Source organism: Parambassis ranga, chromosome 5 (genome assembly GCF_900634625.1).
Source record: "Parambassis ranga chromosome 5, fParRan2.1, whole genome shotgun sequence".
Classification (NCBI taxonomy): domain Eukaryota; kingdom Metazoa; phylum Chordata; class Actinopteri; family Ambassidae; genus Parambassis; species Parambassis ranga.
This window is the reverse complement of record NC_041026.1, coordinates 15,085,171-15,108,741: the sequence shown is the minus strand read 5'-3', so window position 1 is coordinate 15,108,741 and position 23,571 is coordinate 15,085,171. Positions and strand designations below refer to the sequence as shown.

Sequence of the window (23,571 nt, the reverse complement as noted above, 5' to 3'; positions counted from 1 at the left end):
ATGACACAAGGTGTATTTGTAATTTTAATCCAGCTGTTGGCATTTGCAGTAGTTGTGTACACAATAGAAAATCCCTTATTTAAAATGTCGATAAGAGCACTTGTTGTCCAACAAAAGTAATCTTTAACATTACAAAAGTTATAATTTATCTCAGTTTCAAAGAAAACATTCCAAAGGAGATGGGATCTAATCAGAAAAAAAAAATTGTGAAACATTTTGCCACTAATTTATTAGGACAACAACAAGAAAAGAGTGTATCAAAGATTTGCCCTTAAGCTGGATCTTTTCCAGTTACAACTTCACCATATATATATATATTACAAGAGTAAAAATTAATAGAAAGTGTATGGACCAATTTTTCCAAAAATGAGTATGAATCCTTTGGTTTGAGCTTAAATATTCATGCGGTTTTGGACATGATTACAAAATACTCTGACCAGATATGTTTAAACAAAACAAAAAGTTTTTTTTCACAGGAAGAAAAAACTGCTGTGACTTCAAGGCAAAGTCTCACACAAGTACAGTTATACCACAGAGAAAAAAAAGTACTGGGAAGCTCTGGACTGTTTAGAATACATTATTCTATGAAAGAAATGCTCTGAAGTTTACACATTTAGTCAACATACATATATATATAAAAGTAACAAGATTAAGATTGATTGTGCATGAGAGGTTCAGACGACTGAAAGGCAATCTCTTGCAATTATATAAGATGATCCTGGCTGCGCTAACAATTTCATAGTCTTTACATTACCAAAAAAATATATATACATAAAAAAAATCTAAATGTTTTGCAATGACATGGATATCAAAGCATGATGGCTTGAATGTATGTACTTACATGAGAGGTTAAATAGTTATTCTCAGGATTTCAGTGCCCCGACACACCTATATATCCTCCCACTGATTAGTGCTTCTGGCATTGACCAGTTCTGACTCCAAGTGTTCAGGCAACACTCCACATCCAATCATTATACATCATTAATCCTGTGATACTAGGTACTTTCGATTTCATGGACAGCACCCAGGTTTCCCCCAACACTGTGACGACAGCAATCTGAAAATTATATCTGCTGTATCGGAATATTTAACTTTTCAAATTTTCAGTGGAAAGAGCTTTTTCGGCTCCTTTGGGCTGGTTACACGCCTGGTACAGCAGCCCAGTCTGGGACATGAAATGCCTGATGAGAACAGGGACAAAGCTCATAGCCTCGGAAACAAAGGGAGTGAGCGCCTAACATAGTGTCATCTCAGCACCGAAGAAGTTTGTAGAAAAAAATATTACTACAAATTCAACATGAAGTGCGCTGACCTGTCTGTTTTATTGGAATCCCACTAGTACATAAGATCTTTGAGTGGGTCAAATGTTAGTGTAATGTCATTTCCTTACCTGGGCAATTAGGGTTTCGTGATAATTTCTAACATTTTAAACCAACTTAGTAGGTGTCTAAATACAAGACGCAAACCATATTCCTGCCTCAAATGTCTGTTGTGCTCTATTAGTGACCGCCTCTCCTGTCTGAAGCCTTAAGAGTGGTTCTGCAGTAACGTGCCCTTTATTTGAAACCCCAAATGTCCAAATACGTAATACTCTCAGGCCATCTTCTTTCACATTTTTAGTAGCTGTTGCCATTAATTTGGTGAAGGTCCACCTGCATCATGTTGATACCACTGCTGGCTAACCGAGCTATGCTCTCCGCAGATAAGGTTTCCATGGTGACAATGGTGTGCTGGTCAGTGGCCGACACAGCTCCGGTGCCGGCCTCTGTTGCAGCTGCAGGGGAGGCAGCATCACTCGAGACAGAGCTGTTGGTGGCGACGGCTGCTGCTTTCTTGTTCAGATGGGTCTTGATGTGCTTTGACAGGTGGTCACTGCGCATGAAGCGTTTGGGACACTCTGGGCAAGCAAACCTTTTCTCACCTGAAAAATATGTAAAAACAAAAAAACCCAATATTAAATATTTGAGATACTTCCCCCTGACTGTGACAGACTGCTAACTACACCACACCATGTCATGCTGACATACGCAACTTGTCACAATTATTCAAGAAAATGTGTAAAATGAACAATTTGAAATCATAATTCTAACCTGTGTGTGTCCTCTTGTGGCGCTGAAGCTCATCTGAGCGGGTGAATCGTTTGCCACAGAAAGACCAGCCGCAGACAAACGGCCGCTCTCCTGTGTGCCAGCGAAGGTGGGCTCTGAGGTGGGACGTCTTGCCGTAGATCTTCCCGCAGCCAGCAATGTGACAGATGTGCTGCTTCTTTTTTGTTGGGTCACTGATTGATACAAAAAAAACACACATCAGCATTTGAGAGTAAGTAATTTTTCCACATCATACTGAGTAGGTTTTCTGTGAGGTCAAGAATGTTGTCATAAGAGCTTTCAGTTACGTACCGTCCCTCCCCATCCTTGCAGAAGGGGCAAGTACAGGCTTCTCTTCGATTACGTCGCCCTTGAGGTTGTGGACTTATGTCCTCATCATCCATAGCTGTGCTGTCATCCAAACTTTCCCCGCCCGTCTGCAGTGTCTGATCTCCTGTAGTGACAGCGGAAAACACATTCAAATCTATAGAACTGTACACAACAGAGTATGAGACAACAGATATTGCGGTTTCAACAAGTTTCATTTTTCAGGTTCAGAACACACCTCAGCCATTGCATCACATCGAGCTATCTTAACATTAAGAAATCCTTTCCAGTAGTTCTCCTCAACTTCAGGCTTTGAGGAATCAAACAGTTGTTCCTATTAAAGTAAAACTACCATAGTTCAGGGTTTTCAGAAAGGCAAGATAAATAAGTATAAAAAAGACTTCAAGTTAAAGCATCATCACTGCTGCTGTAGTCCCAACAAAACACTTTACACATGATTTTATAAAAGGAATAAAACTAATTCCTGCCAAGTGTTACTATTTGACAAAATGTACACTAGCTAAAATACTAAAAGTAACTGCTGGTGACAAAACTAAAAACAAAAACTGCTCCAAGAGATGGGAGGGGTTTAGTTACACCCCTGCTACAACACAGAATTAGTGGCCAACCCACAGCTACAGTGTAATGTGACCAGCATCTGAAGGGATGCAGTGTCACCAAGAAAAGAAAGAACATGAACACAAAAACATACAGAGCTGTTAGGAAGTTAGAGAAACACTGTGGCAGCTGAACTGGTTGAACCAGTAAACTACTCTTCATACACAGCGGAGCACAAAGAGATCACATCCAGAGATACAAGATACTTTGCATTTCAGAGAAACAGCACGAGGAAGCAAACAGAGAGTAAACCTAATTTTTTCAGCTACTTGATATTTGCTAACCCAACTGCCAGAAAGTCTACTGCTTTACAAACATGGAGTGCTGCAATGGTGATATTTAGTAACATTTAGGGCTGAACGATCTATCGTTTTAGACCGAAAATCGCGATCTCAGATGACGCGATTTTGAGATCGTCAAAGCCGCGATTTTTTTGCACTGCTCCTAACTGAATCAGGTTTTGTTTTGTCAAATGCTACCGCTGAAAACGAAAAGAAAACGGAGGAACTGGTCCCTAAAATGTACTCCACCTTTATGTTCGGTGCTGTTTCTGCCGGCAGCAGCGGCGCGTCTTCTAAGCCTGTGTCTGTGTGTGCGCGACGTGAGTCGCAGTGGAAGGGCCGCGTGTAAATGCTACGAGCACGTACGCGCCCACCTCTCTGAACATTACCAGCTCCTTATATTCAGGTTCGCTGCTGTTGTGCCGTCAGCAGCTCTTCTACACCTGTGTGTGTGTGTGTGTCGCATGTGTGTGTGCGTCGCGTGTGTGTGTGTCGCGTGTGTGTGTGTCGCGCGTGTGTGTGTACATCAGATGCAGACAGAGGCAGCAGCTAATGACGTCACCAAACAATAACGCAGGCATTTGATGAAGAGGCTCCATATGAGGACTCTAGTAAACGGTGGACAGAGGTGACAGCAGCAGCTCCGTTTGTCCTTAGATATGATTCCCATTAAAGTTTGATCATTTGTTCTAAATCACATTGAACTTTAAGAGTTACTTAAGTCTCAATACTGTATTTACTGTTTAACCTTAGGAGGCACACTTCAGTCTGTTTAAATGACTCTTGAATAATACTTTACAGAACTACATTAGTCTTCTTTTAACCTATTTGAAATAAAACTTTATTTTGTTCTGTAATTGTTATTTAAATTTTCATGTTTATTAAAACTAATACTGAGTGCACGTTATCAGAGTTTACTTTTAGATCTACTGATAGTTTTTGAGAAGTGACAGAGTAGCTACCTGAAGTCATTTACACAGAAACATGTTTGACATGATTTGAAAAAAATCGTGGATGAAATCGAAATCGCAATATTTGCCAGAAAAAAAAATCGCAATTCAATTTATTCTTAAAATCGTTCAGCCCTAGTAACATTTATTAAAAATAAGGCCACTGGATTTTGACTAATGGCTGAAATATTTTAAAAACATAACACTCAAATACTATGACGACTACTGACTGACCTGCTGTGCTGGCGATGCTGATAGGAACCCCCTGCAGCTGGTGCATCTGCAGCCCAGAGCCTCCGAGTGTGTTAAGATTTATGGTCTGGATGCCTGGGATTTGCACTGTGTTGACAGATACTCCTCCAGATGCAGCAGCTCCCTGAGTCTGGCCAAGCTGGGGTAGAGACTGCACTGGAGCCAGTGTGATTTGTGCTCCTGCTGGACTCTGGATCTGAAGGGTCTGCCAGCTCACCTGGCCATTGGGGCCTACAGTACGCAAGAGGATGGGTCCTGTGTTTGGCATAATTTGAAGATTTTGAAGGCCCTCCTGGCTGAGCGTTGGAGCTGCAAATACTTGACCACCAGCTGTCGCAACAGGACCGGCCTGAATAGTTTGAATTGGTGTTCCACTTTGGATAACTTGTTGAGGCTGGATAAGAATTTGCTGGGGCTGCTGGGCATCTCTGTTGTCTGGCTGTATTGGGACACCCAGTGATGCTGCATTGTGCTGATATGTGCCTGTCACTGTTCCGTTGCTGTTCTGTGTTTGGGTCATTCCATAAGAAGAGGAAGTCTGCGTGGTAACGGTGGACACACTTGTCATGTAACCTGCCCCACTATTTGAAGACACTGGCTGTTGCAATTGCTGTTGCTGTATGACTTGGTTACCTCCTGTATCTACACCACTTACATCACCCCCTGAACCACTAGCATTAACGGGTAGCAAAGTAATGTTTCCATTGAGAGCCACAGGCATATTTGCCAAAAACTGGGGCTGGTTTTGTAAAACACCATTTCCTAAGCTTATATTTTGTATTGGGATGGCTCCCTGAAGGAGGCTGGGCATGGTTATAATGTTTCCTGCACCCCCAGCTCTGTTGGTTGCAGCTATGAGCTGCTGGCCAGTAGGGGAGGACACTATCTGCAACTGTTGACCTGCTCCAGGAGGTACAGTAGACTCCTGCGGGGTGGGTGCAAAGTGCACCGTCTGGCCATCCACTGTCTGAAACTGGGGAATAACCTGGTACTGAATGTTGGGTACCACACCTGATATGGTGGTAAGTACCTGCTGGCCCTGCACTGATGGAGCCTGAGCTACTATGTATTGCTGTTGTGGCTGCTGCTGACCCTGAGTGCTTATAGCAGCTGCTGATGGTGACAGCACCTGTCTGCTTTTGCTGCCATCTCCTACTGTCATGACCCCTGAAGAATCTGTGGTGACAGTATTAGAGCCTGAAGATGCCTGAATGCTGAGGGGGATAACCTGCCAGCCATTGGCACTGGATGTGAAAACACCCTGGTTTATATCCAGCTGCTGGTTTTGTTGTTGCTGGTCGACAGGGGAATCGTTTTCTCCTGGGTTGTCAATCTGACTGCATGTGGCTGCCAACAAGGCAAGAGGAGATGGCTGCTGGGAGTCCTAGTAAAAAATAAGCAGAAGGGAAAGAGGAGGCAATTTTACAATATAAAAATATAGCTTACCATCTAACACAAACTGCAATGTCTGCAAACAATGGGAAAACACTTTTATACACAAACATCTTGCAAGAAATGTAGAGTTGTTTTTTAAGTTTTACCCAGACCCACCCACTGAGATCTGCAACCACATATAAACCATGTTTCCCCACCAAACAGAACTGATGAAGCTGCTTGGATGAGCAGCGAAACGTCTTCAAGAAAACTCTACAAGTCCAGACGCCTTGCTTCAATCTTCTCTACGTATGATGACCTGGATGACTGAGAATCTTCATCAACATCTTGCAAGAAACTTGCTAAATAAGCAGGATCGGGGTGTGAATGATGAACGAAAGCATTTATAGCAGCAGCTAGAACAAATGTGCACATTAGCAAGCTAACAAAGAAAACAGGGAATAAAGGAAAACAAGTGGATGAAACACTGCTTTAAAATAAAGTGGAGGATCCAGCAGACATTTTAAATGAACTGACTTGATAAAACATGTGTGTGTGATAAGAGTTTAGATTTTTAACTTACATAAAAGTGTGCAACTTGTTCAGTAAATGAAAATTATATATTCTGGGGCAAACCAGCTAAAACACTACATTTCTGTCATGCATGTCATGAACATCATGGGGAGTGGGCTTTAGAGAGCAGGTTGGGAAAGTATGGGAGGGACCACATTTTTCCAGAGCAACGGCGGGCTCAGCTTCCCCTCCCCCCAAACCCACCCATCTCCCTCCCACACTTTATTTTTGCCCTATAAACTGACACACTCCTCAAGCCACCCCCTCCAAGTCCAGCCAAATGGGCCGAGCGAAATGCACATGTAGTGCCGGGGGATGACGGGAACACCCCGTGTGGGCGAAATTTACCTGCCCATTCCCCACCCCAATGACATGTGCTCTGGGGAGAAAATCAACAACCCGCACAGGTTCCGACATACCGAATTTAAAGGAAAAAAATCAGACAAATAGGAAACACATAACAGGTTCAGAGTGTGTGAGCGTAGAGCAAAGTTAATGTTTTCCGTCTGACAAGCATCTGATTTGGCAATAGCGCAAAGTGTCCGTTTCACCTACTTGTGAATTTGTGTTTCGCTTTTGACTGAAGCTTCCACCGCTCTTCACAGCGGCCATTTCACCCTGCTGCTGATCTGCGGAAGAAGAGTTTATAAGATCACTTCTCTTGAAGTATTTAACTTTTTAAAAATAACAACAACTATTAACGTGTGCTAACGTTACACTTAAAAACATACAATATACATACAACCGACGCTACATAATAAATACGTTAAGAGGATTCCTATAGCTGTGCGGCAACTAAGACAAGAAATGCAAGGAAATCCATGCACCAAGTGCTCACAGGGCCAGCTAGCTTGTTAGCTAAGCTAATATGAAGTCACCACAACAAGTAAGGTTAAGGACAATCGCTAAGTATTCGCTACTGTGACGGGCATGACTCGCACTTCTTTGGCGAATACAACTTGTTAGCTAGCTCACGGAAATCGATTAGACTTTATATTACTTGGTAAGACGGTAGCTTCCCATGAAAACAGAAGTAAAGTTGTTGTTGACCAGTTAGCTAGCTTTCCTGAGTTGGCTGTGTTGTTAGCCAAGTACCAACAATTAGCGGTCAAGTTACTAAGTTGGTTACTTTTAAACTGCTTGAGACAGTAGCTAGATAACAATACAGCATCATTTTTTACAACAGCGAACGCATTTAAAACAATCTACCTTGACGTTACTTCTTACTGTTTAGTTAAAGCTTCGTTCACAACATGCCACTTAGTTTTAAAAGTTAACTTACTGCTCATAATTTGAAGACGGGAGGAGTTTCTCTGGTCTTTTTTTCGGGTTGACAACTTTTCACAACTTCATACAAACTTGATGCCCCCTCCCCCTTTGAAGAAAACAGACGGGTGCGTTCAATTTATGACCCTCTGCAGCAACATGGCGGAGCTCAAACAAGCAACAGAATTAGTATTTACATGTTTTCAGCTTAGGTTTTTATTTAGAGAAAGTTATGTTATGGTAAATGCAACATATTTTCCTGTAGTATAGATGTTTTGATCTCTGATCTAAAAAGTTTCTCCACAAACAAAGTATTTTTCACGTTTACTGATGCACTGACTCTCAGACCTTTTCAACATTATTTGCTCGACAAATTTAACGGTGAATGTCATCTCTGCCAGACGGCGTATTACTTAGTATAGAGAATCACCAAAAACATCGTTTTAATATATAAAATTTGGCCAATTAGTGTCTGTCGCTTTATGCCTATATTAAAACAAGTGCACCCATCTGAGATGCTCTTGCGAGGGATTGTTGCTTTTAACCAATAGAATCGTTCTTTTCTGCCAACGAATAACAACCAGCCAATGTAATTGGACTAAAGGCGGAGAATAGGGCGGAACTAAGCATTCTAGGTTGCCCTTCTGAGTATGATTGACGTTGGGTTATCTGTTTTCCGCTTATAAGGCGCCATTTGTAAACGTTTGTACTTAAATATCGCTATTTCCCAAACATTTATCCGAAATATGGGGTTATCTTTCAGCGCAGTACTGTTTCGTTGTATTCGCTCTCGCCTTAGACACGGAGGTGGGGAGGGAGAAAGGCGGACTGTGTGTTTTAAGTCTTGCCTCCGTGGCCACTGGCCACTCCCTGGTGGCGCCCTGTGGGTAGGGAAACAGCAAGGAGGCGGGAGGAGCTAGCCAGGGTGGAGGAGAAGAACCCCATCACAGCCGCTCACACTGGCTGTTCCACGCTGGGAGGAGGAAAATGGCTCGGCCCGTGGGAGGGCTTTTATCACTGGGATTTGTGAGGGGGCTGTCAGTGAGGCAGCACATGTACCCATGTAAACAGGACAGAGGGTGGAGTCCATCCTCAGGCCAGGCCTGCACCCACCCAACACTGTCTGAAGTCACTGATGCTCATAGTTAGTCATAGGCTGCACCACCTATTTATTCATGACACAACCTCCGCGTAGTAGCGTCTGCCTCTAAACAAACCACCACCAAGAAAATAGTTCCTATTTAAGAGAAGGTATATGCTGATATAGAAATACAAATGATGATCATTTGAAATTGTACTTATATATATAAGTACAATTTCATACTTATATATATAAGTACAATTTCAAATTGTACTTTCAAATTCAATTTGAAAGTACAATTTGTACAATTTGTTCTCTGTACAAATTGTACATATATATATATATAAGTACAATTTCAAATGATCATCATTTATATATATATATATAAGTACAATTTCAAATCATTTTTATAACTTTACTTTACATTTGCACATAAGCCACAAATAAGAAGAACTGATGAAACTTCTGTGGTTCGCTGTATCAACAGGTAGCACAATGCTAGTTCAGATTTCCTGCAACATGAAAGGTCAGAGTGCACTGACCTAACAGAATACATGTCATTATTTACACAGTTACATAGATTATAGAAAAGGATTGTTTTTTTAACTCCTACTTACCCGCATTTTTCTTTTCAGCAAGGCTTTACATTGTTGTTGTAAACTTATCTTTATGGCACAAAACCAGAGATTACATGGTATGATAGGTGATCAGACAGGAAGGTGAATTTTTATCACTTTTTATTGTGCTATTGCAAAATAAAAAAAACAAGTTTTCATCCTTTTTGACAGAAAAATCATAGCCTATATATAGGCCTAATCAATAGTGAAATAGAAGTCAGCAGCCCCAGTACTTCCTGTTAATGAATAGGATGTTTAAGTTTATTTGGAAAGGGGAACTGCCTATATTGTGGTATTTAACATTCACATTATGGCTGCGATGATCTGTGTGTTTGCCTATTGTCAGCCTTCACCTCTGACATTTCCACAAACCTGTTTGATTCGACTTTTTGTTTCTGCAGGATGTGTGTGTGTCGACTGCGTCCCACGCTGATAAAAAGCGTTTCAGATGAGATGCAAAGTCACTTCCTACAGAAAGCTCATCGTGCTCGTCAGTGATCCTGCGCACATTTACAGCCTTCACGCAGGCGTTTCACAGTCAATCTCCACCTGAGTGAGTGAGTGACGCGTCGGTGAGCTGAGCAGCTCTGAGCGCGCTGGACGCAGCGGGGCCGAGTGCTGAAGGCTGCAGATGAAGAGTCACATATGTGAACCCATGCGACAACAGGAAACCAGAGAAGGAGAGCAGAACGGAGCTGAACTGAAACCTGGCGCGTTCATGAGGGTAAGGCTGCTTTGTGTTTGTCGTTATTTATATTTTATTTGAACACATCTGCCTAATTCATCCAAAAATACAGCTTGAATGCACATTTAAAAGAAGAAGGTTGTGTTATCTAAACTCTGAGTTGGTTCTACAATTATTAAATGATGATTTTAATTTTGAAATTTTTGGAAGAATAAATTAGTCTTATTTGTTTCCTCTGTTGTGTGTAGACGGCCTGTTTTATTGCTCCAGCAGGATTTTCCAGACAAACTTCAGTGTTTGTCATTTTATTAGTTTAAAGCTTGTTCCTCGAGAAGCATCTGAGGCTTTTATGGTCATTGTTTGCCCTTTGATCCACTTAACTTCTGTATTTTTACTTAACTTTTTCACTCTACCATGCAGTATATGTTTATGACAGGCTGTTGACACTGTGTACTTGTATTATAACTCTTTCCTCTGCTATAGGCACTTTACCGTACTGCCTGTTTTATTGCACCAGCAGGGGTTTCCATCTCTGGATTACATGTTAATGTTTGTCATTTAGATTTTATTGACTTGGATGAACACAATATATTTTTTTTTGTCTTTCAACCGCCATGTAGTCTTATCAATACACATGTCAGAACATGACAGAACATGGCATGGGTGTGGAGATATAGCTGCTGATTCATGGTTGTTCTAACCTAGAGAAAGAATTAGTTTTCTTTTTACAACCATGAGGAAGCATTCTGTTAATAAACACTGAGAAGTTTGATGACAGATACAGGAAGAAAGAAATACCTGTATAACTGTATACCTGTATAAGCGAACCTCAGATTCTCTGACTTCGTTTTCTATAGCTTGACTCCATCATGCACCCCGGCTGTCTGTGAACTGAGGCAAATGGAGAGCCCGTCCTCCACAGTGAGGCGGCGAGCCTGGATCAACAGCAGCCGGCAGTGGCCCACGCTGGAGGAGCACGACGGGGAGCCTTGCAGCCTCCCATCGGCCTCCATAGCAGACGATGATGTTTTTTCTGAAGGTAAGACGTGTGAAGGGTGACATAGTCAGCGGCAGATAAAAAGGTTGTTTAGTAAGGCTTACTCACAAGAGTGTGATTTCCACAGGATGCATCTCAGGAAAGATTGAGACTTGGCTTAATGGTTGTGGGTAAGTAAACCTGCTTTGCTGCTTGTTTTTGTTGTCAGATGATTTTTGAAGGTTGTCAGTCAGTCACTGGAAACAAGCAGCAGTAACCAGACAGTGGAAACTCTCTGAAGTCAGGTGTTCCAGGAAGACATAGCAACAAGATATAGCCACAGTGCTGCTTTTCACCATAACAGCCACAGATGATGAATTTTTATTGTTCCATCGGAAAAAAATGAACTTTGTTGAGTCTTCAAAACAATAAAATGATCACTGTGAGCTGATTTTCTTCTCAGGAGACCTGCTAGCTGTGTAAATGTCAGAAAATTGATGCTCAGTCCAAAAACTGTTAAATATCTGTTTTCAAAATATTATATCATTTAAAATAAGGAAATAACAGTTCCTCCTTTTATGACGACGGTTAGAGCATTATTCAATGTCAGTCATCATAAAGACGAGCTGCACCGCTGGAAGCCGGTGACGGACAGTTTACTGTATGTTCATCTATACACATGGGCGGAAGTATTTTCACAAGTCAGTTTGTCGGTGACCAGATCAGTTTGGAGTTGTCGACTTCATCTGCTAATATTTCTACAAGAGGAAGTCGGCAGACTTTTCAGCAGGCTGTTAAAGGCTGATTGAATAGCAGATCTCACCAGCTGGTCCTGTAGTTTAGCTGCTATTGTTCCTCAGACTGAGTCTATCTATGCAAACACATTCACTTATTGAAATAGAAGAATGAAAATGACTTATGAAATATTGGGCTAATCCTACACAGGTCAGAACCCTGCTCAAAGGGGAGTGGCCAGCTGAGTTTTGGTGAGTATGACCTGACACACGCTTTGTCATGAATGAGAGATGTAGATGTGTCGTCTTTACTGTAGCATGTGATGAATGAAAATCAGCTCAGATGTTAAAAAAAAGTGGAGTTACTATGTAAATATTCAGGAAGCTAAAATTCACACTTGAGTTGTCACGACTATTAATGTTGCTTGTGTTCTCAGAATAAAGTAAAAAGTTCTGTACATGATAAGATAATACAGACAGTCATGATGAAGACAGTAAAACCAAAAAGAAGGTGAAGTGAGAGTGATGGGGGGGGGTGTAATATAAACAAATGACACTTCGTTAACTCAATGTGCATCAGTCATTGAGTTTGTCCTTCCTGCAGAGTCTGTGCTGCAAGCTAACAACATTTCTGATGACCTGACTCTGGGAGCTGATGGTAAGAGCACACACACACACGCACGCACGCACACACACACACACACACATAAAAGAAACCAAAAGAGCAGAGAAGGAAATATCTATTGTATTAAAACTGGGTTTGCGGGTTAGCACTGTGATTTTTATTTCCTGCTTACATTTGTATGCTGCAGACCAACCAAGTTTGTGCAATACAAGTGTCTCATCACTGAAACATCCATTGTTGTGCAGTCTTACTATACCTCTGCCAAGGAGGGGGTTTATTAGGAAGGGGGCAGTGTGGAGGCTAGAGAGCTTTTTGTCGTTGTTAATAACATCACAAATTCACGCACATACAGGTTGTACAAGTCTGTACAGCTGAGATAATAACTAGACCACTATTGAAACTCAGCAAGTTAATCTCTTACAGTTCAGTTTTTTCAGTTCAGTTTTGAAGGAACGGTGAGTCCTGCCAGGTTACTCTGGTCAAAGAGTTTACCTCAGGTGAACAGGCTGAGGCTCCTCCCACAGGAAGTAGTTCATCAGGTTGAGGAAGGTTAAGTTGAAAGGATACACGGTGCTTCTGTAACATCACACCCTGTATGTCACCCTCACAACATACAAATTCCTTTACCTACTGGTCACGCAGTAAATACTAGTGTTGTCATAATAGTGGAAATTCACACACACACACACACACACACACACACACACACACACAGGCACAGGTTTGCAAATAAACTGTGATTCAGTCTCAACTGATTTCTCCTGTTTCAGCTTTTGTGCTTAGTGGTGGAGAAATCACACCTGAGCGTGGGTAAGTAGTGACTTTAGTTAGAGCATGCTGTACAAATGAAATGAATGAAGATTCTATATAAACTGACAGGGCAACCAAATCTGTACCAAAGAAACTTAAAGATGGCCTCTTAATGTAATTGTTCTTCTTCTCCTGATCATAGCTTGGCACGGCACCCTTCCCTCCATCAACAGTATCGTGGTTTCAGCAGCAGGTCAGTGGTCAACTTAACTCAAAATGAACAGAATAGAATTTGTGTATCCCAACTTTTTTCATGTCTTGTCCATAGTACTCCTCGTCAGGGACTATGTCCGCTTTTACTGGACTTAGGCCAAAGCATGGCCTCCAGCTGCTTCTCCTCCTCCACCTGGAAAACTACATCCAGGTTAGACTTCAGCTTTCTGGGTCTGAGCCCAGGTTGCACCTTTCATCATTTAATATTTCTCATTTCTTGAGGTTGTTTTCTATTTTCGTGTTTTTCTGCTTTAATAGTGTATCTGAGGTCCTGCAGATGTGTTCAGAGGATGCAGAAGAGACTTTGTATGAGTTGGGCTTTGGCTGTGAAGAGCCACAAGTCGCTATACGCATCCCTCCTCGCTTCCTCACCTTTCCCTCTCAGGCTAAGGGCATCAACTTCCGACGCTTCCTGGAATCGCAGCTGCGGCGGATACGGGAGGAGGACCCCAGCATCTCCCTTGCTAGTAAGACTAACTCATTTTACTTATTTGGGATGTACTAAATTCAATCTATTTACATTTGGTTCTTTCCGCAGGTCGTTTCAGACAGGTGCAGGTGCTCACAGCAATGGCCAACGTTTTCTATTCCCTCTACTCCCACGTGTCCCGCACTCCTCTGCCGAAACTGGACACACCAGAGTTCAACTTTCCCTCAAATTCTGTGGAGGGGATCGAGCGGTTCAGGAGCAGCATTCGCAGTGAGCCGCGGTCCCCGGTGGAGAGGCTGAAGGACACAGTCAACAAGATGTGTCTGTACACAGGTTCTCCCCGTGGTTCAGACTCCACCTCCCCACAGGCCTCACCCAGGAAAAGATCCAGCCTCCCTGAAGTTGTGGATATTGTCCTGAAAGTCAAGACTGAGGCCACCATGACGTTGGATTTAGAGGAGTCTAATCCAATGAACTCAGATGTGGATGTTTCAGAGCTGAACACGGAAGATATTCTTCACGGGGGGAATAAAATCAGTCACGAGGAGAAACAGGACAATAAACACAAGGATGATGTTGATAGTGATGTCAAACAAACAGCTGGTGATGGTATGACTCCCAGTTCAAGAACATCAGTAGCTTCATCATTATCTGGAGAAACTGTGATAGAAGCAGAACATCAGCTACTTTCATGTCAATCAGTGATGGACTCATGTTTGACTCAAAGTGATACAAGGACAGCTGAGATACAGCCTGTTGCCAAGGTTACATACGATCTAATCAGCTCACAGATAGTGGAGAGTGTACACCAGGCACCTTTCTGCTGTCAAAACACACATAGTCTGGACAGTTTTCCTCCTGTGTCCTCGTCCTCTGCAGCAGAAGATAAACCACACATCCAAACCACCGTCTCTGAGCCTGATGAGGACAGATCCACGCAAGGAGATGATGAATCCAAATCACTTCATGTCCTGGACTCCAAATGCAGCCTTGCTCCATGCCGGATCACCGTGACCGGCTGGGAAGGGGACAGCGCATCTTTGTGTCCCACGAACACACCAGATTCTGGTCAGCATGCGTCACCCGTGCCATTCATCCAGACATGTGAGGAATCATTCAGTAAGGGAGAATGGCAGTACCTGAATCCTCTGACACATCGGAGCCTGGGACCCCTCTCCAGTAACCTTCAGCAGGTCAACTCCTTTGAGCTGGAGGAGGTACAGTAATTTGACAAGAGTACTACACTATCTAAGGTCATTACATTGATGAGTGCACCAGCTTTCAACATGTGAAGTTTGGAGAAAATCATAATTTAATTTTGTGGATTTTAATGAAGCTTAACCGGTTAATAACCGGTTCTTCTGTTGATTATAATATAATCAACTTCTTCTGTTGATTATAATATAATGTTTCTACAGCTACACGAGGAGTTAACAGGGAGACAGTATAATATATCCAGTACTTAACACTTTTTGCCTCTGTAGGTGCACAGTGCCGGAGAGGAAGACTTTGGACAGCCAGAAACAGAAACCTCACCATCCTCCAAAAAGCATCAGTACAAAGGTATGTTTATATTTTATTTGGTGTAGTTTGATAGTATTTGCATGTAGAACATGACATTAGACAGTAGAACATGACTTCCAAAATAACATTCAGTTACAGTCAGTTCTTTCTGACTACTTTCTACTTTCACATCAATAGCTGAAGTCAAACTGTGCAGAAAAGGGTGTTGTCAGTTAACAATATAACACCCACATGTACATATGCTGTGCAGGCACAGACTTTCTTGTTATTTGTCTTCTTTCCTGTTATAGGCAGTATTATTTGGGAGTCTTAAGGTCAAACGAGACTCATGAGGAAGAACTCAGACTGATTTACATGTGTTAGCTGCCAATAAATTCATCACCAGAGGAAGAGTTTCAGACACACACACTGTGCATACTCGCCACCGAGCAGGTGGATTGCATGCTTTTCTGTGTCTATCCAGGTCAAACTGCAGCTGCATATGTGCAGAAGAGAACGCAGGGTAACTCTTAACTTGTGTTTGCATCCATTCTGTGTAGGTGAAGTAGTCCGTGGTGACAGCATGCAGTCAGACAGCAGCGGCTACGCAGATGAAGAAGTCAGCCCTTTACCAGGAAGGCACAGTAGATGACTCCATGAACAATCAATGAATTACATGGTGTAAAGAAAAGTGTTTCTCATCTGTGATTTGGAAAGTTCATCCAAGCAAGGACTTTTAGCCAAGCACTGGCAAAAGCTTCAAAGGTTTTGTTACTGAAAGACTTTACATTGAAGATTTTTTTTCTGTCAACAGGACTGTAAGTAAAAGCATTAGGTTTGAAATAAATACAATAAAACGGCAGTCAAACTTACAAAAAATGTTTTATTGACAAATTTCATATGGAGCTCTTAGATAATTATTTATTTTTGAAACTGGGCAGCATTTTCTAGAAGTCCCACAAATGTAATGTCTGCATTTACATCAGTTGGTGTCAGCACATTTAAAAATGGTTAAAAAAACCAGCAGCTACCTTCCTTATTTCAATAATGAGAAAAACAATCTGCACGTTCTTTCTTTCAGAGAATTAAAGATGATGAGTGTAGATAAACAGAAACGTGGTCAGCCTGTGTGCAAAGAGACGTTTCCTTAAGTAGTGCAAACTCCACTGTCTTTAATACTTAATTCAAGTGAGTGCATTCAAGGCGTTTAATCAACCAATATGCAACTAGTTATGTAAGTTGTAGCAAAAACCTGAAAACAAAACACAACTTTGTCAGAATATAATAAGAAAAAAGGGGAAATAATGATAAAAGAGACGATACTAGACATAAAAAGCACAAAAACATTATGGAGGTAATATTGAAAATCCACATACAATATAAGCCCCGTTTGTCTGGTCTGTGATTGGGGAATATAAAATTAAAGTTGTAGCATATTTAATTACAACAACTAGCCATAAAACTCATAAATGCGTCTTTGTTCTAAATGAACTAAAAACGTGTGAATTAAAAACTTTTTTTTACACCTACCTTGAAATCATGTTCTTAAACAAAGATTACATTAAAACATCAGTCATACAGTTTAACGTTCTGGGGTCACAGCCACATTTTTCAAGACTCACGTCCAGAAAATGATTATCCTCCTTATGCAGAAATTATTATTCCAGCAGTATTTTTCGTTGTTTTCCAACAGTGTGGCTGATTTTTTTTTTTAATTTCCATCCATCTAACAAAGCACCAATAACTCATGGTTCCTAAACTCAATTTCTACAAAACCCATTGACCAGTTAAGATTTTGTCTTTGAGTTATTTGGGAGATTGAACTCTCTTTCTGGGCTTTCTAAATTTGAGATTTAGGGGATGATATGAAGACAAACAATGGCAACAGTCATACATGAATAGATTTTTTTTTTTTAAAAAGCAGTCCAGGAGTTAATTTTGGGGCTGGAAAAACATCTCCATGTTCAAATATGAGGTAATTCATGTTATTTAAACTCATCACAAAAGTAGCTCCATCTGAGTCTTGAGTCTGTGAGGAAGAGAATCGTCGATCATTTCCCTCCTGCCATGATTTTGAGGTACTGCAGTGCATTGTGGGCCGCGTTGGCTCGGGCAGCATCTGTGTCAGGAGCGAAGCCATGGCACACTGTGATTGGCTGCGTAGACAGCTCCACTAGACATTGACACAAGCCGCTCAGACTGCGCTCTTCTGGAAGATAAAGGAGCAAAAAATGAAATAACAAATTACGGTAATCATTTTTACTACTTACTGTCGGAAGTAAAGAGAAGGTTATAAATTTGAAATGCTTTGATATTTATTCACTAAATACATTATGTTCATATGAATACTGGATACTGGTCCATTCACCATGGCAGTGGACATTATTTTCCTGTTGACCCTAAGTGTTGCTTTAATCTGCTGCTCTTAAGAATCCATTTTTGCTGTTTGTGAACTCACCTAGATCGAGGTAACTGACATCGAAGCGCTGCTCTAGTGACAGGTCACTCAGCAGAGAGCAGAAGTTGGAGTCAGAAGGCATACCCAGAGGGTGGCTGCGGAGCTGGAGGATCTTCTCCCCAGCAGAGTTCCGTAGAGAGTCCCACGTGCAGCTGAAGCCTTTACTTTTACCTGACTCAGCTCTGCTACCCATGTGCTAAGCATACAGGGGGAAAGGTGTTTAACAATTACAGGAAAACGATTATGAAGTTGTGCACTTTTTCCTCCTGTGGTTCAAATTAATTTCCAGAGATGCCCTTAACATTTCCCTATTAGTGTAAAAGCTTGCTTATTTTTGTCCTCACCATGGTAAAAGTGTCCTCCTCTGCGTCAGCGTCATTACTTGTTCGCAGGTCCACTGGGACGTCGTGTATACGGGATAACATCTTAGCTGCTGCGTTTCTCTTTGCTAGCTTCTTAGATGTACCACTTCCTGCAGAGATACAGCCGATAACGAATTGATTTAGTGATTGTGAATGACTCAAGCTTAAAACTAACCAAAGATATCTGCCCTAATTTAGCTAGGCTGATATGACTAGGCCAGTAAATTACACACACACTTGCTGTATTAAGAGTGCAGGTCAGTGAGGGTCAGTGCTTCAGTTTCAATAGGCTGATAAATGAATGTTATTTTCTTTGTAGCTAAAGTCCTTTAATGTTTGGTCTACTTGATACTGTATTTATGAGGTCGTACATGTTTAATAAAAAGTGTCATCTGACCTGCACTGTCGGCAAAAACCTGCAAACACAAAGAAAACAAGCTAGATCTGGTGTACCGATTTCTACAAATCTCTCTACTCTGCACGTCATGGTGAACTCTTTGCGATGTGCTGGACCAGACTCCTGGGTGACTGTGTACTCTGGCAAACGCCATCCTTTCTGCACCACCAGTTCCTGGCAGGGAAATAGACAAGAAAAAATATGTAAATCTACAATTCTAACTATTAATAAAACTTTAACCTCAGGGACCTTGTATACATTTACCTGCAGGGCCCCTACAGGGTTACATTCAGACTGCTGAGAACTACCCGAGGTCTTCATCTCTGACTGGGTGCTTCACCCACAAGGAGAGAAGAGAAATTAATGAAACATTTATCTTTCATTTGCTCAGTGTTGAAATATTTTACACACCAGCCACACATTGAGCCAGTTCATGTATAGAGTATAGTAAATTATTGAACAACGCAATGAAGGCTTGATTTCAATGCATATTGTGTAACTGCAAAGCTGTAGATATAATTAAACAAGACACTGACCTGTCTCCATCTGCTGACACATCAACCCCAATAAACCCGTCTACTCCGACACTGACTCCGGTAGGACCTCCAAAGCCTCCTTTGAGCATCTTCAGCGCAGCCTCAGCTGCTTTGTGCTTAGCTGCCTTCTTGCTGGGCCCTTGGCCGGTGCAGCTGATCTCTCCGACGGAGACACGGAATGTGAAGTTGGGCTGGTGGGCCTGTCCCTCGGCCTTCAGCAGGTCATACACAGGGGTCTTGCCTATCCGCGTTCCATACTCCTGCAGCAGACTGATGGGCGTCTTTCCGGGATTCACAGCCAGCATTTGCTCAATACTTTAAAAAAAGGAATAAGATAAATACTAACATAGATAATAACTTAGATAAAACTCTACATAATGTGGGTTGTCAAGCAACTTTTTGACCTTTTTATAATGTGCACCCCACAATACTTTAAAAAACTTTGTCCTGTATTATGCAGAGAAAAGCAAGATTTTAAAAGGGATCAGAGGGCGCAATGATGTGCAAATCTGTCTAGACTGTTGCTTAAGAAATTAGTAGTTATTCTGTCATTCAATTTAGTGTTTAGATGGAAACTAACAGGACTTAAAGACAGTAAACAGGGCCGCTAAATGTAGCATCGCATACTGTAGCTAGCTGTAACTATAACTACATTTCCGTTTGCTAATCAAAAATAAAATATTGTAAAAGCTGCATTTTAGAAAAACTTATTAGTAACAGCTAGAGTGACTAGAAGAGTCAGCCCCGGTGCTGGGCTAGCTTAGCCTCACCTGGAACACCCGGAGTTTCTCTTCCAGCTGTCCGATGCTGTCTCGTCGTTCATTCCCTATTTCACGCAGACAGAGCCCGTCGGTTTCGGATGGCAACTCCCCCCACCACAACAGACACTTGCTTTCATTAGACGGTATTTATTATTTTCCCAGACAGATGATGAGGCGACAACATGTGAAGAGCAGATGCTGCCCCCCTCCTCCGCTCTGACAGCCTACAGCGGAACGATTCAGGCGCATAGATATGACGTAAAGAGTCCCAGCCGGAAGTGGATTCTTGATAGGTCCGAAGATATTTTGGTGATACTGCACTCATGAATGGAGCAAAGCAGCAGGCGATGTAGGTATATCAGTGCACAGACAACAAAAACACAGAACAGATACACTGAATAGTCACGAAATAATTAGTGATTAAAAATGAGCAAATGTCACAGTTTACAAGCCGACGTACACCTTGCTATGCTATGCTATACTGTATAGTCTACACCTAGCTAGTAGTCTTATATTTTAACTCTTTTCAATTCTTCTATAAGCAGCTGTAGAGCGCTGCAGTGGATTCAGTAGTCCACAAACAGGAAACAATCAAGCAAAACCTGTAAAAAAAAAATACTTCACTACATGCTGTTTCTACCCAGTTTTGGAGGCCAGATTTGGTTTTGTTCAGCGTATAATAAAAGTAATTGTCCAGCAGTTTATACATGTTTCTACGTGAAGTAGCTGAGCTGTAAGTCCAATTTGTTTTTATTTGATTACAGGCTATGAAACAATGAAAGAGCTTTTATTTTGCCTGTCAACTTTTATTGCAGTAATTTGGTTTGTCTAAATGGAACCAGAAGAGGGCGACAATTAGTCACCCAGCTGTGGAGCTTCTCTGTTGGGGCTTTGGGTCTTTGAGTTGACTAGCACCTGCCATCTCTACTAAAGACCCATGTGTGGAAATGTGTGGAAAGTTTGATGGACTGCTGAATAAGTCAGGCATGCTGCTTGGTCTCCATTTGAAAATTTAACAAAGCTTTCTCTCTAATAATGCGTTAAAAAGTGTTTTCTGTCATTAAGTAATGACAGAATTAAGTAATTAAGTAATTTATAAAAATGGCAATGGCATCAAGCAATATGTGGAGAGTGCAGAGTAGTGTGTAAAGTAAAAACAGTGTCTTGTCTACTTGGTGTGTTGGAGGAGACAGAAAGAATTTCATTATTTATAATTTAGGCAGGCAAATGCTATATTCAAAATACTATAGAGAATAATATTACAGACTGACACCTCTGTTAATTTACTCCAAGTTTCTTGTTTAATTTGGATCTCTTTGCCTGAATACTCAGAAGAATCGTGCAGACCCTTAAAGTCTTTTGAACCCACAACCTCCTTTCCAGCTAATGTAGCAGCACTTCCATAAAATATTTCAGTACATTTTCCACCTTTCCATGAATTTATTTTATTTTGTGTGGTTGGACAATTAATCCCATGATAGCTTGCTTGTAAACCTCCGCTGGCCACCGCTGAAAAAGAGCTCGGATTCTGATGGCTTCATCTGCTGGCATCGGTGCACCAGTGTGGATAAGTGCATTTTGCCAAACGCAACACAAAGTGAACCGGCCATGACAATGAGTAAAGCTGCCTCTCATTTGAACTCCCAAACCTACCACTGAAGCGGCGTGATTTATCTGTGACCAGAGCGCGCCCCTCCTACTCATTGCTCATAATGTGCCATGTTTGCCTGGCTTTCATTTTGTCGGCTGAAGACCCTAATTTATTGACCTATAACGTGATAATGGAAGTGTTTTTTATGAAGCTTGTGGTTAAATTACTGACTGAATAAAATCAGAAATGAATGCCGGTCTTAGCAGTTGAAATATACTTCATCCAGATTGTATGCACATATCCACAAACGCACTTTCCTCCCCCCCTCGTCTTGGCCTGGTGCATTAGTATGTGTGGTTCTTTGGTTGCCAAAATCATCAGTGATATCTTCAAGCACAGAGCCGTATGAATGCTCTTTTTCCCCTCCTTCCACAATATGATGTGTTTCCTTTTTTGTGTGTGTTTTGATCCCTCTCTTGCGGCCAAGCTGTGCTGTGGTGAGGCGCGGGTTCGAGTGGCGCTCCTGTGTTATTTTTGGCAGCAGCAGTGGTTGGTGGCTGTTGAGGGAGAGAGGAGACAGAAGGAGGGGGGATAGTATGAAGACCAAAACCGAGGCTGTTTAAGGGATTTCTGTCTGAAGGAATTGCTTTGTAATGATCATAGGCTCATTATGGATGTGTGTGTGTGTGTGTGTGTGTACCATGCACACACTAAGAAAAAAGCCTGGCATCCACATTTGCTCATTTAACACTTCACAAACACCTCATATACATGTTCCCGTTCAAAGACCACACACTCTGAGTTGGTAAATTGCTAAACCTGTGGAAGTCTTATACTTCCACAACCTGGCAGTTAAAAATAGCAGCACAATTACATATTTGGCCTGTTTGCTGTTGCATGGGAACTTTTTCTTGTTTGTCATCCACTTTGTTAGTGCTCTCTCCCTCTCGCTTTCTCTCTCTCTCTCCTCTGTGGGAGTCACACTGAGACGTGCTGCCTGCTCAGGCAACATGCAGTGTCAGACATTCACGCTCCTCCCTCCACGCTTCCGAAAACACCATTTGAAAAAGATTTTCTCCAACTCTCTTCTTGGCTGCACATCAAGAGAGTGTTATTACTCTGCTTTATTTATTTATATATTGTGGTAGTAATGTGTGTGAACGTATGCATGTACTGTACAATATGTGTGTGTGTGTGTGCAAGCGCGCCAGCGATATGTAATTGCGTATGTATGTGCGTTAACCCGCAAAGATATTTCAATTTCTTCTGAATATTAAATAAACATGCAGCAGCAGCTTCAGTGTAGCGCTGCCTGCCAGTGGGTTTTGGGTTGGATGGGTGGCGGTGCTGGTGGTGAAGGGGGAGAAAGGGTTTGTGGCCGTGGCTCTGGGGGGGTGAGGCAGCTCATGGTCAGGGCCCCCGCCGGACACACTGGCGCCTCGCGCTGGAGGACTTCTGAACCACCACACTCCTCCACCAAAACCCTGCCAACCCTGGCTCCCTTCTCCCGCTTCCAACCCAAATCACTCACTGCTCTTTCTGCATTTTGACTCTCTCTCTCTCTTTCTTTTTCTGTCTGTCTCTCTCTCTCTTCCTCCTCCCTCCTTCATCACTTACTGTTTTTTTTTTCCTTCTTCAGTTTCCTCATTCAGTTGATCCAGATCCAGATTCATTTGCTATCTGGCTACATTCTTCTTCTCACTTAACCACTGATCTCACTGACTGTGTTCTCCCTACCTTGTCTCCTGAGGGTTTTGTGTTTTTTACACCTCCGCTGTCTCTCTTAAATCCCGTCTCTTTGAATGTTCCAAGGAAGTATTTAGTGGCTTGAAGTTAAAAAAAAAAAGCAAAACAAGAACTGGTTTGGACTGTATGTCAGTCAGAATACCATTGAGATAGTAAGCATTTTCAAAAGGAAAGAACACTTTAATGGTACTCTAGATATTTGTAAGAGTATTAGGTTATAATAGGCCATCAATTTTCTAAGTGGTTTTCCAACCATCTCCAAGAGATATAGGGCCACTCGGACTACTTTCCACTGTGGTAAAAACGAAGTACACCATG

The 23,571-nt window shown here is 41.9% G+C and overlaps 3 protein-coding genes across 5 annotated transcripts; 1 reads left to right on the top strand and 2 right to left on the bottom strand.

Moving 5' to 3' along the window:
- Positions 1 to 11: 11 nt before the first annotated feature.
- Positions 12 to 7,837, bottom strand: sp1 (sp1 transcription factor). 2 transcript variants are annotated; one of them, XM_028404973.1, is made up of 6 exons: positions 7,745 to 7,837; positions 7,018 to 7,091; positions 4,498 to 5,899; positions 2,400 to 2,541; positions 2,091 to 2,281; positions 12 to 1,921 (listed from the first exon to the last, which is right to left on the bottom strand). In XM_028404973.1, exons 1-6 carry the CDS (start codon positions 7,749 to 7,751, stop codon positions 1,617 to 1,619), a joined length of 2,121 nt encoding a protein of 706 aa, XP_028260774.1. In that variant the 5' UTR covers positions 7,752 to 7,837; the 3' UTR covers positions 12 to 1,616. The 2 variants fall into 2 exon arrangements, with proteins under 2 accessions (XP_028260774.1, XP_028260775.1); XM_028404974.1 differs by having other exon boundaries at positions 7,672 to 7,746.
- A 2,056-nt stretch (positions 7,838 to 9,893) lies between these two features.
- On the top strand, positions 9,894 to 16,264 carry tespa1 (thymocyte expressed, positive selection associated 1). Its single transcript, XM_028404975.1, has 12 exons — positions 9,894 to 10,150; positions 10,969 to 11,150; positions 11,236 to 11,278; positions 12,033 to 12,073; positions 12,426 to 12,479; positions 13,217 to 13,256; positions 13,399 to 13,449; positions 13,525 to 13,620; positions 13,728 to 13,936; positions 14,008 to 15,116; positions 15,384 to 15,462; positions 15,963 to 16,264. The coding sequence occupies exons 2-12, from the start codon at positions 11,012 to 11,014 to the stop codon at positions 16,052 to 16,054; spliced, it is 1,953 nt and encodes a 650-aa protein (XP_028260776.1). The 5' UTR covers positions 9,894 to 10,150; positions 10,969 to 11,011; the 3' UTR covers positions 16,055 to 16,264.
- A 45-nt stretch (positions 16,265 to 16,309) lies between these two features.
- Positions 16,310 to 20,140, bottom strand: tarbp2 (TAR (HIV) RNA binding protein 2). Of its 2 annotated transcripts, none has more exons than XM_028404977.1 (7): positions 19,926 to 20,140; positions 19,156 to 19,470; positions 18,884 to 18,953; positions 18,676 to 18,793; positions 18,205 to 18,332; positions 17,861 to 18,056; positions 16,310 to 17,611 (listed from the first exon to the last, which is right to left on the bottom strand). In XM_028404977.1, the coding sequence occupies exons 1-7, from the start codon at positions 19,976 to 19,978 to the stop codon at positions 17,454 to 17,456; spliced, it is 1,038 nt and encodes a 345-aa protein (XP_028260778.1). In that variant the 5' UTR covers positions 19,979 to 20,140; the 3' UTR covers positions 16,310 to 17,453. The 2 variants fall into 2 exon arrangements, with proteins under 2 accessions (XP_028260778.1, XP_028260779.1); XM_028404978.1 differs by having other exon boundaries at positions 16,310 to 17,608.
- Between the last annotated feature and the right edge of the window lie 3,431 nt (positions 20,141 to 23,571).